This window comes from Lacerta agilis, chromosome 2, assembly GCF_009819535.1.
Source record: "Lacerta agilis isolate rLacAgi1 chromosome 2, rLacAgi1.pri, whole genome shotgun sequence".
Classification (NCBI taxonomy): domain Eukaryota; kingdom Metazoa; phylum Chordata; class Lepidosauria; order Squamata; family Lacertidae; genus Lacerta; species Lacerta agilis.
The window spans coordinates 14,436,351-14,454,853 of record NC_046313.1 but is presented as its reverse complement, the minus strand read 5'-3'; the positions used below and the strand labels follow the sequence as shown (position 1 = coordinate 14,454,853).

General features: G+C 41.0%; 1 protein-coding gene across 1 annotated transcript; it reads left to right on the top strand.

Annotated features, from left to right (window-relative positions):
* Positions 1-7,684: 7,684 nt before the first annotated feature.
* Positions 7,685-16,778, top strand: LOC117040731 (transmembrane protease serine 12-like). The gene is made up of 5 exons (XM_033138696.1): positions 7,685-7,811; positions 9,347-9,548; positions 11,411-11,676; positions 14,928-15,073; positions 16,513-16,778. Exons 1-5 carry the CDS (start codon positions 7,700-7,702, stop codon positions 16,756-16,758), a joined length of 972 nt encoding a protein of 323 aa, XP_032994587.1. The 5' UTR covers positions 7,685-7,699; the 3' UTR covers positions 16,759-16,778.
* The last annotated feature ends 1,725 nt before the right edge of the window (positions 16,779-18,503 follow it).

Here is an 18,503-nt window from a genome sequence, read left to right as displayed (position 1 = left end):
TTCTGTTGAAAGCTGCCCAGAGTGGCTGGGGAAAGCCAGCTAGATGGGCAGGGTATAAATAATTTATTTATTTTTATTGAATTTATATACTGCCCTATACCCAGAGGTCTCAGGACGGTTCACAGAAAAGATCACAATATATAAAATAAAAATAAGAACAATAACCCAATAACACCCCCCCCCCGGAAAAAAGAGCTACATTTTAAAAGGGTAAAGGATTTCCATCAGGTCAACCTGGTTAAAAAGAGATGTTTTTCCTTGGTGCTTAAAGGTGTATAACGTAGGTGCCAGCCAGGTGAACTTCCCTGCATTCCACAGACTTAATAAATTATCATCATCAGCCAGCAAAACCACACCCACCAGTCAAGAAAATGCGTAAGGGCCATCAGGCTGATATGATGATGATGATTGATTTATTAATGCAAATCCTACACCTGAACCGTACCAGCTAGTTATTATAAGAACTGCTGAAGGATTGGGGTAGGTTTTTAATTTTTTTTTCTTCCCTTGGTGCCCGGGTCCCGCGCCCCCTACCCAGCGCATGCTTCCCTCTGTCCCACAAAGAGCAAATGCCGAAACATTTCAGCTTGAGGCCGCCGCACGTCCCACGCGGCTTCCCCGCGCGCCTCGTCACGTGACGCACTAAGAGGGAAAGGTGGCAGGTTGGCCGCCATTTTTTCTCCCTCGACGGACGATGCGGCGTAGGCTTCGCCCCGCGTTCTCACTGGCTCTGCTCATGCTACTGTATGGACCACCGCCCGGAGCCCGACCCTCCGGGGTCCGTACACACGGTGAGCCCCCGTTCCCGCGAAGTGCGGCGCCGGTGTCGAAACCGCTTGTGGGCCGGGCGGGTTCCCTCACATTTGAGCGTTCGGGCACTGTCACGGCCGAAGCTAGTAACTGCGCCTGCACATGGAGTACGTTTCACCCTCTCTGAACTACGACTCCCGGCAGCCTCCAGTACAAAGCAGGTGGCGTTTCGGGTGTTAGATGCGAAAGCGCGATCCTTCACGTGGGAGTCACGTGTGCGATGTCGAACCGGTGGGCAACGGATTTGCGCGCGGTGTTTAGCGTAGAGTTTGAGGCCTGTGGACCTGCTTGTGAGAGTCCATTTTTAGGCAGAGGGACGGGGAATTGTCTCGCCTCTTCCGGCCGTAGTTAAGGTCTAAGTCGAGGCGGAAAGATATTTTTGAAGCGCGTCTCTGCACGGATACGCTTTTTGCAAAGGAAACCATTAAGCCGTGTTACGTCCAACGTTGCCCTGTGTCGGCATTTGTCCTAATTTGCCCAAGTTCGTAGAGAAGCACACGTCAGCGGCAGCACCCACTTTGAGGTGCTGTTTCAAGGGCGCTGCTTCCACTGTTCCACAGCCTCCGAGCTTTTGTGCAAAGACAATGTGATGATCTTAACAATGTGATCATAACCCGGTTTATCTTGACGTTACATTGATAGCAGGCATTTTTTTGTGAAGGCTACAGCAAAAATAAATCAAGTGTATGCCAGTCAGTATGATGTAGCCTGTTAGCGTTGAACTATGGCTGGGGAGACCTGAGTTCAAGTAGACACCAAGAGAGCAATCTTAAGGAGTTAATGGAACTTGACTGACCAAGCTGAGTGAAACTCCAAGTTCAACATAGGCTGTCCAGCCCTAAAAATGGACAGCCTATGCTGTCCTTGGATCTTTCCTCAGCTTGGTCAGCCAAGTACCATTAACTCCTTATATATAGCCCAACTCCACGAATTGACCAACTGACCTGGAGATCCACTGGATTTTAATTTGCACATTCCTGTGGATCTTGGGTTTGGATTGTCCCCTAAGCCACCAAGCTCCCCGAGTATGACAATGCTGTTATGTGGATAACTTGAGGAGGGAAGACAATACTGCCCTGATATTGAATAAATTGTAGTATATGAACAAAGCACATGGATTGTGCTGTCTTTTGAACATTGGGATATCATCCTGAAAGTATGTGTCCTTTTATTCTGAGAATCAGAGAAGCTGGGACATTATTTTGGATTAACTTCCAATAACAAGGGATGGTGATTCAAAATGGGTTTACTTCAGCTCTCCAACAGGTGGCCTGTCTATGGAATTGTTGTACTGAACCAATCAGTTTAAAGCAGTGGCTCTATTTTTTAAAAATAATAATTTTTATTGATTGTTTTGGTTTAACAAAAAAGGAACATCTTAATCCAACTATATTGTATAACATTACAAAATAAAGTTTTACATACAACATTGTCTTGTCTGTAATTTGTCTTTTTATGTCTTAAATAATCCCTTTAAAAAAACAACAACACCCCCACACCCCCCCACACATATATGCATACAGGTATACATAATACATGCATACCTTCATGTTCACAAAAAAGGAAAAAAATATAAAAAAATAATTCCACAAATCTGACCTCCTGTCAGATCCCTTTGCATCTACCTTTCTTAATCCAGAATATGATCCAAACAATAAGCTTTCATATATATATATATTTTCCAGTACATTCTTAACATTTCATACATCCGAAATTTCCCGACTCGTATTCCTTCATTTAACACTCAAAAGGTGGCATGGAAGCAAAATTGTTATTGTATTTTTGTACATATCTCGTGTATATATCCCATTTTCCCACAAATTTCTGCTTGGAATTTCTTCTAAGATTGTTAGTTAACCAGGCCATTTCAGCATATTCTTGTAATTTACTCTGCCATTCTGAATTTTTTGGGAGTTCCTGATCTTTCCATCCTTTTGCTACCAGTATTCAGGCTGCCGCTATTGCATATAAAAACACTTCCTTTGACTTGGTTGGGATTTCTTTGTCCACCATGCTTAATAAGAATATCTCTGGTTTTTTAGTAAAGGATATCCCCATCATCTTTTTTAACTCTAAGCATCTTGCTGAATGCAGATTGTGTTTTATGGGACACTTACCGTAAATACATTGCATGATTGCATCTCACCAATATAACTTGTGTTTTGTTTTTTAGATTGTGGAACAAGGCCTCTTATAGATGAGAAAAAAACTGGGACTCAAATAGTAGGTGAACATGAGGCTCAGCTCGGGGCATGGCCATGGCTTGTTAGTCTTCAAATTTACCGTGTTTTTCAAGGCGGGTATCGTCATAGATGTTGTGGATCTTTAATTAGTAACCATTCAGTATTGACAGCAGCACACTGCATTCAAGAATGGGTGTATGTATCTTTATATTTTATCTTGTCCATTTTAGGTATAAGGAAAAAATGTAAGGGTTCTTTTTTTTCTCTTTTTTCTTGGTTGCTTGGCTATAGCCTGTCTTGATGTCAGTATTTTGTGCACATCGTTTTGGTAGGCTTCTCACAAATCTTAAATAATATTATCATTTTATGAATACAGTTTATGATGGGTTAAAGTGGGAAATTGTGGACTCCTGATTCAGTAGGGGCAAGAATAATTCCGTTGCTAATGACTTGGGGGTGAAGCCCTGTTTCCTAGCACCATTACAAATGATTATTTTCTCTGATGTCTGGGTTTCCAACGTTTGGATTCCAAAAGGTTCGTCAACGGAGATGTTTGAGAACCGAGGTAGCACTGTATTGCAGTCATAAAATCAATCCCTTGCTGAATGAAAAGCCAGTTATAACACTGCTATTTGTATGGAATAGTTTGCCAAAATAAATCTATTATTTTTTGTTTAAGGGAAGTATTTGAATTGAAGTGGAATTATTACTGCATGTTTTGAGCTTTCTTAAGGTGTTGCTCAAAGTTAAAGTTCTATTAAGCAGCAGTTTTCTATTAACCATACAAAGTTTTTTGTTTTTTTTTGTCCTAGGAACCCAGAGTACTGGAGAGTTGTGATTGGCTTGCGTAATCTTTATAAACGTCATTCTCATACTATAAATCTCCGGGTGAGAGACATTGTGGTCCATTCTCATTTCAAAATGAACAACTATGACAATGACATTGCCTTATTTGAATTACTAAAGTTTGTCGAATACGATGAATATATTCAGCCCATCTGCTTACCTGACATTCCTCTTCTAGTGACAGACAAGAACCCATGTTATATAAGTGGATGGGTGGGGAAAGAGGAGAAAGGTAAATCTTCTCTTTTTGTCCCTTCAGAATAATCTAATTTTAGTTTAGTGCAGTGTTTCCCAAACCTGGGTCCAGCTGTTTTCGGACTATAATTCCCATCATCCACTGGTTTTGCTACCTAGGGATGATAGGAGTTGTAGTCCAAAAACAGCTGGAGACCCAAGTTTGGGAAACACTGTTTTAGTGAACACAGAAAGCTTTGTTGATATTAATACATTGAGATTTATATCACCTTAGGAAAACCTGGGTTTTGCTTGCATGTATTCTTAGTGGGGAACTGCTGGCTGTCAGGATGATACATAAATTTATTGAAGTTCAGTCTTGTTCCTAGTCTTTTTATTGACCGGGCAAGGTTTTTTGGGGGGGAACCCCAAACCCTTTAAAAAGCCAAACAGTTAAAAACTGGGGGCAGGGATTGAACATGTGGGGTCTGTGGCCCTACCTAAACTCAACCACCATCAGTCTCTGCAGTGTTGTCACTTTTTACATCCTGTACTCTTTCTGCCCAGAAGTGAATGGAGGGGGGCTTGCATCCATTTGGAACTGAGCCTACATGCAGCCCAGCAGAAAACTTTGAAGTCTGGTTTCTATCTGGATTTTCACTGTGTCCGTTTGTTAGTAGGTATCTTTTGCAGGTGCCAGAGGGTGCTTGCAGGTGCAATTGTGTCCCCCACAGATGTAGCCCACGACCAGCAATTATACCACTAATTGTACTTGCTTACAACTTAACCTCCTCACACGCACACTTTTACTTGGTCTTTCATCCCAAATCCAGGTGGGGAGGGTGGAGTGCCTAGGAACAGATGCCCAAAATTGTCCTCGTCCTGTATTGCCTTATGAAACATCTCAGCCTTATTATACTGCTAGAAGTCTCCTCCTGTGGTTGACCCTTGCCTGTTTGTTGCTTATATCAGTAGCTGGCAGGATGGGTTAAAGTGGGAAATTGTGGACTCCTGATTCAGTAGGGGCAAGAATAATTCCGTTGCTAATGACTTGGGGGTGAAGCCCTGTTTCCTAGCACCATTACAAATGATTATTTTCTCTGATGTCTGAGAAGTATATCCAACCTTTCCTACGGCCTCTAGAATATCCTCAAGGGTACCATAGAATTGTACTGTATTAATGTATGAATTGTTACCCATGTGCATGATGTGGTCTCGACTTATTGCACTATCTTTACCCCCAGCCACACAGGCTGCTCACTTAAAGATTGCATCATTGGAAAGATATAAAAGGAAAGTACCACAGTAAAGAAAAATACAAATACAGCAGCCTGCCCATTTCATGTACTGCTAACAAAACAAAAAATAAGAACCACCACAGGTCACACGGCATGACAGTCACACAAGGATAAATGAGATCGCATCTACAGTTTCATGTCTTAGCTGACAAAATTTTCTGTTTCTCCAAAATGTTAGAAGGAAGGAATTCTAAGCCTTGTTTGATAACACATGTAGATTCTGCACAAGGGGATGAAGGTTTGCTGCATCACGCTTATAACATTTGTACTTGACCCAGAAGGTTGAACACAAGCATACTTCCAGTAATATTTTGTGTTTTCTTTACAGATGATCTGAAATATATATTACAAGAATCTCAGGTAGACATTATACCACTGTACACCTGTGCTAGACATCCCTGGTATTCAGGGCATGGAGTATCAAGGGATATGATTTGTGCTGACTCTGTAAGCGGACACGAAAACACCTGTAAGGTAAAACAGATATTTCCACTGTAAACTACCATATGTTGCCAACAGATGCTGTCATGTGGCTTGCTTAGACAAATTATATTTCCGGGAAGAACGATTTTGGCCGCCCCACCTGCCAGTGAACGCAGTGGGTTTTGACGGTACACAATTTTGGCTTTAGGCGTGATCCCTGGAACATAACTCCCACATAAGTTGCAGGCCTTCTTTAGCTGAGTGGTGAGAGGCTAAGATCAGAGGAGCCATTTCCCCCCCTAATTTGAACACTTGTACCACTTTGCTTCCAAACAAAAAAGCAACCTGAAAGCAGAAAGGTGTTTGTGTGTCTTTCACATAATCTCTGTGCATCACCACCACCATGTTATGAGAGCTAAGAATTGTTAGATCATATTGTATTCTTGGGATTTTCGCTTGAATTTAAGTTTTAAGTTTATTGACCATGTAGCTGGACTTTTCATAACACATGATAAGGTTTTGTAAGCAACTTATCTGCAGGTACTATAAACCAGCCAAAGTGAGATTACCCAATCAAAGATTTCAAGATTTATCTGTGTTTCCTAGAAAGCATTGTTTTCTTTTGACATGAAATGCACTTTTCAGACTAATTAGTTTACAGTCCCTCTGCATACTAAAACTTTAAAATACTATAAGCAACACTCCAATTTTCATTTTATATTTTTCATGTTCCAGGGGGACAGTGGTGGACCTTTGATGTGCTATTTCCCAAATGTTTCCAAATATTATTTGATAGGAATCACCATCTCAAGCGTTAGCTGTGGCCAGCAAAAGTATCCAGGAATCTATCTTGGTACAAATCATTTTACAGACTGGATAGCTTCACATCTACATGATAGAACCAGCACTGTGAACATTAACTGTGTCCTGATCTTTTTGACTGTGAAGTGGGTAACCTTTCACCTTGTTCTATAAAAGGTAAAGTTCCTCAAAAACCCCACAACTGATTTTAATATATTTAGCAATATCAACCCATTAGTCAGCTGTCAGTTTGTTATTTAAATTCAATCAACCCTAACTGAAAATATTTGTTCTTAATCTGAAAAGAAATAGTCATAAGACTAGTACCTATTTAGTTGACAGTAAGCCTCACTGAATTCAGTGGGAATCAGTTGTGACTAGACATAGATTTTGCACTGTTATTAGTGCATTAAAAAAAATTGTATATGGATTATTATTTTTTATAAAGCAAACATGTTGATGTTTAGCATAAGTACAATTAGTGATCTGTGAAATCTTACGCAACAATTTTATTTGCAAATAGCATGGTGGGGACCATTTTTCAGCAGGAGGTGGGGCTTCATTTTTAGAGGTAACCTTTGGGGAACTGCAGACCGGATGGGGCCAAAGCCAAATAGACACACTGAGTGGCTGAGTTGGGGTTTCTTCATTTGCTTTCCCTCCACCTCCTCCCAATGGCTGGAGTCCTCGCCATTTCATTTCACTTTGGATCGAGCCATGGAAAAAAAGCAGGGATGAGGAGGAGGAGGTTGGTGGAGCGAAGAGACCACGTATGAATTATGGGATGGAACATTGCGATTGGGCAGGCAGATCAGACTCTTGAGTAGAGGTTCCCCATCTTTGGCACGCAGCGCTCAGTGGATTTTAAGAAGCCCCCTTCCTTGCAAGTGCTTCCCATTACAAACCTCTCCCCATTTGCCAAGCGTCTTCCTACATTTACTGGGGGAAAATTCGCATACACCAAAGAGAAAATGAGCAGGGAAGCACAATTTCATAAAACGGTAAAGGGAAAATGATGGTAAAGGAGAGTAGGGGATGAAAACGCAATGAAATGTCATTTAAAAGCCTCGCGCGCGACTGGCCGCTTGCTGCCAATCACGTGCCGCTGATGTGACGTCAGGGGGCGGGGAACAGCCACCCGTCGTTTTTCTTGACCGACCGACGATGCAGCTGCGGCGGTTGCTCTCTTGCCCCTCAGCCGCTTCCTTGGTGGCGGCGCTAGTGCTGCTGTGCGAGGCTCCGCCGGGGGCCCTGCCCTCTGTCATCCCTACGAAAGGTGAGCCCGGCTGCCAGGGGCTTTAGAAGCCGGCCTCGGGCAAGGTTCCCCTCACACGGCGAAGCACCAGAGCGTCCCGAAGGCCGGCAGAGGCCGCTGCTGCTGCTGGGTCGGGACGGCAAGGAGAAAGCTCTCCCAACTACGAGTCCCGGCAGCTACCGGGTCGCGTCCGTAGAAGGCGGCTGTTACGCTATATTTGAAAGCGGCGCGCGCGCCCTAGCGGGGACGCTGCTCACATTGGTGGGACTCGGAAACGGGGCTCCCCTGGCACATGGATCTGCCGTGAGGATTCGCTCGGGCGGAGGGGAGAGCAGCGAAGCCCCTGGCCCTTCCTCCCCTCCGCTGGCAAACGGCGCTGGCCGCAGCAGTTGGCGGAGTCGAAAAGCCACGGGGCTCACAGCTGGTATCTGCGAACGAGATTGTATGGGTATTGCTTTGTTTTGGACGGGTGGGGTGGGGGTTAAATCCAGCGGGGAGGGTTCCGTTGTTGAAGTAGCCAGGCCAGTGGGTGGGTCAGGCAATGGCCTGGAGTGAGGAGGACAGTTGGGAGAGTGAATCCAAGGCTGGGGCTATGGGAGAAGAAAACCCTTCTGGGGTGTTAATGCTTGTGAGCCCCTCCGTCTTGGGCCCAGGTTAAATATGTGTATTATACCCTCAAACAGTGCTATTTTTCTAGGAAAGGGGGTGCTGGAACTCACCCTTGTTCTCTTAATAATGGTAATGGCGCCCACCTGAGAGGTGCCGTAATTGAGTTCCAGCTGAGGAAAAAAGGCCCGCCCTCAAGACACCACACAGTATCCCTCATTCCAAGGAAACCGAACCTTGGGTAAAGAGCATGGAATCCTGCACAGCTCAGAAGTTGGGGTGGCAATGCATAATACATTAATGCCCATTTTTCTCCCAATCTCATTCCTTTTTTCTCCCAATCTCATTCCTTTTAGCAGTACAGTTCTACCTTCCTAATCTCAGTAACACTGAATTGCCTCAAATGGCACATTGTTAGCAATGAAAATAACTTATCCTTTTACTTTAATATCAAATAATGAAAACAAAACATGATCTACTTGCTTATTCATGTATTCCTGATGCTTGTTTACCAAATGTGTCTCATGCAGTAAACATACACAAACCATTTCTCTTTTAAAGACCTTATTGCTCTTTTTCTCTTAATGTTAGAAATTAAGTCCTCTAACACTGCAGGATAATGCACTTCATATCCTTTTTCAATTACTTTAATTAAATTTTTTAAAATTAAGTTTCAGGGGGGAAGCATGGAAAAGTGCAATACAGTCTTCATTAAGTTATGCTATCTGTTTAATCTTACTTTGAATTTCACTCTTTATCTCCTAAAAATATCGTTTGACTTCTTTTTTCTGAATAAATTAAGTAAAGTTTAGAACAGTCTTCATATGCTTATCTGAGTTCTTCACCAGCAGGAATATTGCTCCTTTGCCACTTCCTTATCTGAATGCCTCATTTTATGAGGCACTTAACAAACATGACTTTTCACCAGTTTAACTGTGTTTTGTTTCTAGATTGTGGAACAAGGCCTATTGTGGATGAGATACCAGCAGGGTCTCGGATTGTAGGTGGACATGATGCTCAACTTGGAGCATGGCCTTGGCAAGTCAGTCTTCAAGTTTTCCACTTTGGCATAGGATATCAGCATATGTGTGGTGGATCTTTAATTAACCACAACTCAGTGCTGACAGCAGCACACTGCATTAAAGAGTGGACGTATGTATCCTTTGATTCTGAAAGTTTTCCTATCAATTTTAGGTGAAAGAAAAATATGCAAATGCATTGGCTGAACTTGAAAAAACCTGCAAGACAATTAAATATTTGTACATTATTTGTGAATCCATCTTGTCTCCCTGAACTGGTTTGTCAGATTTGACTGCAAAGGTACTGCTTAGAAAGTTATGGTGTGCGTTTGTTGCATCTGCTGCATTTTGCCTGGGGAAAACCTCCCAAAGTGACAATTTACCGGTAGTAGGAAATGCTGTGGGAAGCGTCACAGAATGGCTGTCTGATGGGTTCTGAGTTGGCAGTGACTAAGAAGGAAGGGGATCTTGAAGAGATGGTGGATAGTTCACTGAAAAGGTTGATCCAGTGTAAGGATCTGAAACTGCCTTTATACCTTGGGTGGCCAACCCCCAGTTTGCAAGTCTGATTTGCTGCTTTGTCCCCATAAGATCTCAGTGGTTTTGGCAGTGGCAGAAAAAAAAGCAAAAATAAATAAATATTAAAATACAGTAGACACAGCGCTTGGATGACCTGGATCCCAGTGTCTTGATGGATGCAAACTTCCCTTGCACCCCCAATCTGATCTGCACGGATCCACTCTGTGGGTGGGTGAGAGAGAACCTGAGAACATAAAAGCACACTGGGAACAAAGATGGAGGGGGAAGGACAGGATTGAGGACTAAGAAAGCCTGAGAGAGGAGACTGAAAGAAAGAGTCACTAAGGCAAAAGAAGTGAGGCAGATGCATACAGGGAAGGGAAGCTGAGGCTGGCATTCTCCTCCCAACTCAGTCTATGATCAGGTTTACTTTCTACTTGTAAGCTTATATCTTATAAAAGTTGTATCCGTGCATAACATGGAGACACGTTCCTGAAATTTGTGCAAGCTTCAGCTGTAATTCAAGTACATTAATAATGATTTTAAAGTAAGTAATAGGTGTAGTGATGGTAAAGTTGGCACTTTAACCCATTGCCCCTGCTGCAGTCCAAATCTGGATTGAGTGCCACCATGCCTGCTATTTACATGGATTAAAAAAGCCTCCCATTCATGCCAATGGAAGCTATTCTAATAATATTGGCCATGGTTTCTAGTAAGCAGCTTGGAATAGTACTTACCCATATGGATTCACAAGCCACTTGCATAGCTTCTCTCACTTTCAAGAGGTCAGCAGTTTAGGCTTGGACAGCTGCTGATCAAGAAACTGCTGTGGGAGCACACACTTATTCATGCCATTCTTTGGCTGTGAACCTTATCTTCTGAGTTGCTGTGATTATTTTAGTTTCCAAAAAGAACAGCTTTCGATGATTCTAAGTAGAATTTGCATAGGCAGTAATTGACATGAGAAAACCAGTCTTCTGCTGAATGGCTCAGATAGGAAAAGTATTTGCACTCATTATTAAGCACAGAATTTTGTCAGCCAGATAGTTCAGTTGGTTAGAGCATGGTGCTGATAACACAAAGGTTGCGGGACAGCTGCATATTCCTGCCTTGCAGGGGTTTGGACTAGATCTTTGGGGTCCCTTCCAATTCCATGATTCTATTGTACTGTATCATTGTAAGATTCCAAGTTTGCTTGAGGACAATTCTTGAATTTAATTGAATTATTACTGTTGCGCACATTACAAATTTGTTTGAAGAAGTATTACTCTTATCTGGACATAATATATGTCTTACTTGTTACATTTATGTTATCATTTGGAGCAATCTCAGCCATTCTCTCATCGTCTGATCAGAGTCTGGTTGCATGCTTATTGGTTTTGCACAGGATGTGAAGGAAGAGACAACTCTCAAGTCTCAGTCTGTAAAGTTGCAATTTTATAGTGATCATTGACTTCACAAAGGATTTTATTCTAGGTTCCCCGAGTTTTGGAGGGCTGTGATGGGACTGCATCATCTTTATAGGTACCAGCGTTATACTGTGAAGAGCCGGATCAGGGCTATCAGTATGCACTCCGATTTCCGGAAGAAAACCTTTGAAAATGACCTTGCCTTGTTTAAATTAATGGACTCTATCAAATTCAATGATTATATTCAGCCCATCTGCTTACCTGAGGCTCCGCTTCTTATGACCAATGAGACTTTATGTTATATAAGTGGTTGGGGGGAAACGCTGCAGAGAGGTAAATATATACTTTTCTTTTTCTTTTCTTGCCAGCAGTGAGAAAATAAACTTTGATTTAGCCTGCATGTTCTTTGTTTGCAGTGGATGGAGGTGATCTAGGAAAGGGTTACTTTGAAGGTAGAGCTATGCAAATTCTTGGCCCCTTCAGTGAGAGGTCCTTACATAGCTTTAGGAGGTAAAGCAGCTAAAATAAAAAACAGGATTTACAATCCAGAAACCCATTAAGGTGGGGATATTGCCCTCCTCTGCCAAAAACATACGAAGATGGAAGGTTATCCCCAGACTCCGTTGATATTGAATTGATACTTCTGGGAGTCAAAAGATACTGCTGCCACTTCACTACAACAAACAGCAAGACAACGTTTGGGTGTACAGTATACCGGTATGTATCTCCATCAAATGAAGAGAATGAACAAACATTCACAGCAAGTCCAGTGTTCCTACCTTCTTTAGTGAGAATTTTGGATGGATGCTATCCAGCCATGAGACTGAAAACAACGTCACCCCTAAATGTGGTACTTTGCTGTGAACAGTTGTACAGAGCACTGCATGTTAGATCCCCCACAAATATTTTCAGTTTATAGTGCTGAACAACAGAAGAGATGTCTCTCCCCCAAGTGGGGAGATATGTTAACAAAGTTGTGCCTCGTGCGCTAGGGAGATAATATGCCTTTACGAACCTTGGCAAAATGACCTTTAAATCTTTTCTAATAGTGGAACAAATGAACAACCCCACTCGCTCTGCAAATGTGCCACAAATAGGAACATAGAAAATTGCCTTGCGCTAGGTCAAACTATTTGTTTCCCATGTCCATTATTGCCTTCTCTGACTGGCAAAAACTCTGCCGGGTGCCTGGCAAAGGTCTTATCACCTGCCTTTCAGCTAGAGGTGCCAGGAATTGAACATAGGATCTTGTGCATGCGCTACCACTGAGCTGCAGCTCCACCTCTGCCTTATCTTTTCCTTTGTGGTATTTTAAGTTTATAACGAAAAGGAAGTAACACTTTCCTTGGCTACTGTGGAATAATGTGTGGATCTTGGAAGCAACACGCAATGGATGTTCCTGCACAGATAAGCAATGTCTCCAGTTATAACCAGCTAAAATAATCCTTCAAGCCTAACACTTTCATGGGTTGATGGTCTCAAAAGGCTTCTTGTAGGAACTCTGAGAACCTTATGCAGATTTCATAGGTGATGATATTCTTATAGTTGGAGAAACTTCCTTAAGGTACTTCAATTAAGGATAACCAGAGATTATCTACTACCTAGCACAGGACCTGAGACTCTGCATTTGAAGGTGCTTGGATAAATACCATGTTCTAGTTTTCCCTCTAATTGTTGGAGAGTTGGCCCTGGTGTCAGCCAAAATGAAATGTTTCCTGTGTGGGATTTTTTTTTTTTTGCCAGAGTCTGCACCTGAGCCTCTTTCACTCCTTTTTGCTGCCAGCTCTGTTTCTCTGCTCTCAGCAGACATGTGGTAGAAGTTTATTTTGTCGGGGACAGAGAAACTGTCAGGTGGATGAATGTTGCACCCAGCTGTCAGTACAACAAAATTGTTCACAATGCTGTAAAAGCCTTATCACCTTGTGAACCAGGAAATTATTTGCATAGACTTACCTTCAAAGTGGGTGGGAAGAGTAAACCTACTTCAGAATAACCACTTTAGTTGTGGTGAAGTAAGTTTAGTGATTTTAGGTAAGTTTCTTTGCTGTAAGTGCATTTGGGGCTATTTCAAACATTGCTCAGAGGATGTGCTAGAGAATGGCAAGCTAGGAGTCGCAGTTCTCTGCTTGGCATACCTGGGTGATACACGAATTTGTCACATTCATACATTATCTTTAAACATATACTAAAACTTCATAGGTACAGTCTTAACCACTGCAATGTGTGAAATAGCTCTTCCCTTCTCTGTGACCTCTTTGTAGCAAACAGTCCCACAAGTCCGCTTTTGTCTGCAATAATGATGTAAAGTTCAACTTCATTTATCATGTAATTAGAATGAGCAAACTGGGAGGATCCTGACTGACAACTTAATGCAGTGCTGGGATTAGTCCTGGTGATGGCAATATTCATCCAGCCACACTGACTACCCACTTTGAATATTGTGCTGCTGGAAAGATGAAAGGGAAATGGAGCACACTCAAGGATTAAGGATAGTGTATTCAAAGCTTTGTATGCACCCGGGGTCTGTGTTAGCTGCTGAACAGTATTCGTTACAACCTCAAGGTGTTGGAAGGGTTCTTAAGCTTCATTTTGGTAACAATTGGAGATTATCTAGTTCTGCACAGGACATTTAGAAAATCTAGTGCTAGGGTGGATTTGATTTAAATCACGATTTAAATCACTAGTCAGTAAGGCTTGATTTAAATCACAGTTTTCTACATAAAGACTAATTCTTGCTGGTATAACTTTAATATGCAAGTAGATGAATATTTTTAGAATAACAACTTTTCATATTAGTTTTTTTATCCCCAGTTTAATAGGTTAATCATTCATATTTGGACAACTTTTCTGTTGTACTTAGGAAGGAGAAAAATAACCATTACCTTAATAATAGCAATTTAAATAGATTTATTAGATCCATTCCACTCCAAACAATCAGAAAAATATTGTTTCTATTCTATTCACTGAACTTCTTGAAACTTAACACTGAAGGGCTTGATTCTGTATTCATAGGTTTGTAGAACAATAGGATTAAGGTCTTTTCTCAACTCTGTTCATGTTATAACATTTTTGCTGTGAAGAAGAGGCATGTGATGTCTGCTGAGTCAAATTCAGTTTTGAGAACTGCAAAAGTTAACCAAGCATCTGTGATAATATCTTGTAGGCAGAGAAACTGCCCAATAATCATACAAAAACCTCTGGAAGAGCATAAATGACATTGTGAATGGATTAATGGAATTTATTTACCAAAAAAATTTAAACATATACAGCCTTATTCTACATAATTAAAAAACTAATCTTTATTTCATGATTGAATAACCTTTGGATGGTAATATATTTTCACCAAAAAGCATTTTATTTTAAAAAATCCGATTTAAATTAAAAAAAAATGATTTTTTGATTATTATTTTTTAAAAAATCATTGATTTTTATCCACCCTGTCTAGTGCCCAGTGCACTAGATTTAGGAAAACTGTACTGGCCCAAGAGTTGCCAATATTCAGCACTTTTGTGTATTGCTGTGTACACCAGGCAACATTAAACAAAAATAAGCATACTTCCAGTTTTGACTTGTTTTCCTTACAGGTGGAAAAAGACGTATATTACAAGAAGCCGAAGTAGACATTATTCCAATGCAGCTCTGCAATAGGGATGACTGGTATGGAGGGGCACTCAAAAAAGAAGACATGCTTTGTGCTGGCTCTGAAAGTGGAGGTGTTGACACTTGTCAGGTAAAGATGTCAGGATGTGTATGTCATTTTAAAACATGACGTATCACTGTATATTATGGGTGCTAGGTCAAGTTATTGTTTTGTCCCTTAATAAATAGCAGTAACACTAAAGCAGTTAGGAAACCCAAGACATTCCCTGAATTTTGAGTTAGAATTCTTCTGTTTCATGGTTATGTAAAACCTCATAAGGAATATGCAGAATGCAATCATAGCATAGAAATTGGTATATGATACTTCATGTGATAAAATAAGACATTAAGGGTGACACTGTAAACACCAAGCAATACCTTAATTTTATATTATTAGTTTTTTTATTAAAGAATTTTCATACTTAGCAAGGGTGCATACAACATCTGTTTTCAATTCAGAGTCCCTTCTCTCTTTCGGTGTCAGAAAGGAAGGAGGTAGTGATTTTTCATTCTTTTGCTTAGTATATGTGCAGTGTGTTTGTGCCAGTGTTGCAAGGATAGGTTATTTGTTTACGTGTTTGTTTTTGTTGACGGTGTGAGAGGTTTGAGAGCCCAGAGCATGGTTAGTTGCATTTAGTTGATTGCAGTAAGTTTTGTTTGTGTGTGAGGAGTGTGTGTGTTGTTGTGTCACATTAGGCATGTTGATTTATATGTTGTCAGGGAGGTTATGTTGTCTTGCATGGCTATGTATGTAATAAAGGGAGTGGGGCAAAGACATCCTCTTTTGTTTGCCCCTATTAGTTTCAGTTTGCTGGTTAGCTTTTCTAGTAGGGCTGTTTCCCAATATAGTTTGGTACCAGTTTACTCCTGACAGGTCCCTCCAGTGTCTAGTTATGACTCTCCTATCTGCTGAGAGCAAACAAAAAAGGAAATTCTTTCCAGTAGCACCTTAGAGACCAACTGAGTTTGTTCTTGGTATGAGCTTTCGTGTGCATGCACACTTCTTCAGATACACTGAAACAGAAGTCACCAGATCCTTAAATATAGTGAGGGAGTGGGGAGGGGCTGCTGAGAGCAAGTGGCTTATGAGTTCTTTGTAGTGCGAAGATGCGTTGTTGTCTTGGAAAATATTCAATAGGGCTAGTTTTGGAGTGGCTTCTAATACCTGTTTTGTTAGTATGCATATTTCTTGTAGGACTGATGTCCAAAAGGGTTGGATTTGGGGGCAGTTTTAATATGAAATCTTAGGCGCAGTACTGCACCCAGAGCTCAGAAACGGCTTACAATAATGAAATTCCTTGTTGCAAAACGCGCTTAGAAAAATGAGTTTCGAATGCTGTCTAAAATTAAGGCTCTAGGGTGGAGGTGGTGGGGAAATAGTCAGAATATTTATTTCCAATTGGATCATTTGCACCACTTTTGATAGTTCATGAGAGACGTAACACCGATTGGGCCACAATTTTCTGCAGCCTAGAGATTAACAATAACAAAGAAACACTCACATCGTCATCTTTATTTTTCATGTTCCAGGGAGACAGTGGTGGACCACTTATGTGCTATTTTCCAGATGCCACCAAATATTACCTGATAGGAGTCACGAGCTTTGGCCTTGGCTGTGGCCGACCAACATTTCCAGGAGTCTATATACGTACAGCTCGTTTCAGGAGCTGGATACAATCACAAGCTATTTTATTTGACAAAACCATCACTATGACCATGCCATGTATTCTCATCTTTTTAACTGTGGGATGGGTAATCATCCACAGTGTTCTATAAAGAAGCAAATTATCTTATTGTTCAGAAATGATGTCCGATTCCTTTTAAAATTTACTGGGTTATATTCAGTTGTCTTCCTCTACAAATTGAATACCGGTAATCTAGCACAGACTTCCATGAGCAGAAGGGTGGAGGGAGGTGATTTCCACTGACTTCCCCTTCCTTTTCTAACACCACAGGAGGGGGAGAGCTTTGGAGGAACACAGGGAGGGTGGTGTGAGGAAGAGAATTTGCAAAAGTCAGCTCTGCCCTGCCCCCCACCCCCACCCCTCAAATAACCTTGTGTCAGCAATGTGGGACAGAGAGATGGATGACACCCTCTTTTACTCCACATTGTAAAAATAAGAATAGTATTAGGGGGATTTATTATTTTTAAACAAGCAATATGCTCCATAAATCAGTTACTTACTTCCCTCTTCCCAATAGATTCAAACACACGTTTAACCCTTTATTCTGCATGCTTGGCTATAGAAACTACATGATGGATGATAAATGTTGCCATAGCATTTAACATGATTTTTGAGATATGCTTTGCTCACTAGTAGTTGTGAGCTTTGGTACAACTAGTTCCATAGTATCCAATGAATTGTGGCTTTTTAAGTATTAGAAAACTTGATCTTTGCTCCCTCTGCAGGTCTTCCTTGAACAAAGTAAACAGTTTACTTTCTTTCTCCTGTGTAAATCTACAGATTACACAGTACTAAAAACAACAAACCCCACATCTATCAAAGGCTAAAACAAAGTATGTGTTTATAAGAATAAACAAATTCAGATACTTTTGTATGAATAAGATCAGCACCAGACTTTCCCACAAGCTGAATTAACAAGGCAGTTTGAAACAGCATTTCAGGGTCTTTTATTACTGAAGTCAAGGGGTACAGCCACCTATGTTTTTTTAAAAAAAATATTTACAAATGTTGTAAGCAAAGCTGCTAAGTTTGAGGATAGTTAGGATCATCAATAATTGTTATATTGCCTGTGCTCACAACCCAGCTTTATAATGACCAGAAGATAGGTTGGCAAATAGCCTCTTTAAATAATGACTGAAAATGAAATTGATGACTGTGTACTTCTGTGATGATAGACATGGTTATGGTTCCTCTTTTCAAAATAATAGTGCACATTAACAGGTTCTCAACCTGCATTTTGCTTTTAAATCAGACACCACAACCTCCCCTGTTCTTGCTCTGAAATAATAGTAATAATAATAATAATAATAATAATCAAATGCTCTTTTAATAACATTTGAACAGCAAAATATTTTGTTACTATTTAATATACATATACTTGAGATGTATGGGAAAACTTGCAGATCACACTTTTTTCATAGAAGCAAATAATTTAGTATCATGCTAAAAATGATGCAGCACACCTGAAAGTTTGAATCCTCTGAAACTCACACACAAGAAATTAGTAAGTGTACACAAATAGCTAGAAGATTTCAGGCCAGGTTGTGAAATACTTACACCACACAGTACTTTTGTTGATTGCAATCCAGAGGAAGGCACTGACCAGCCCCCGTCTGCCTCCACATAAAACGTATAACCCACAGTTGAAATGGGATTTTCAAAAATAGATTGACATACGGAATGGAGGTTATGTTGGAAAGCAAAGCTAGAAGCCTATCTGCATGTGGAAAAGCCTATAGACTTGCTGGGTTATGCATGAATATTCCATATTCCACCTTCCTTTCACTTAGGGCCCATTTCCTTACTTGATTTAATATCCAAATTCAACTTTTGCTT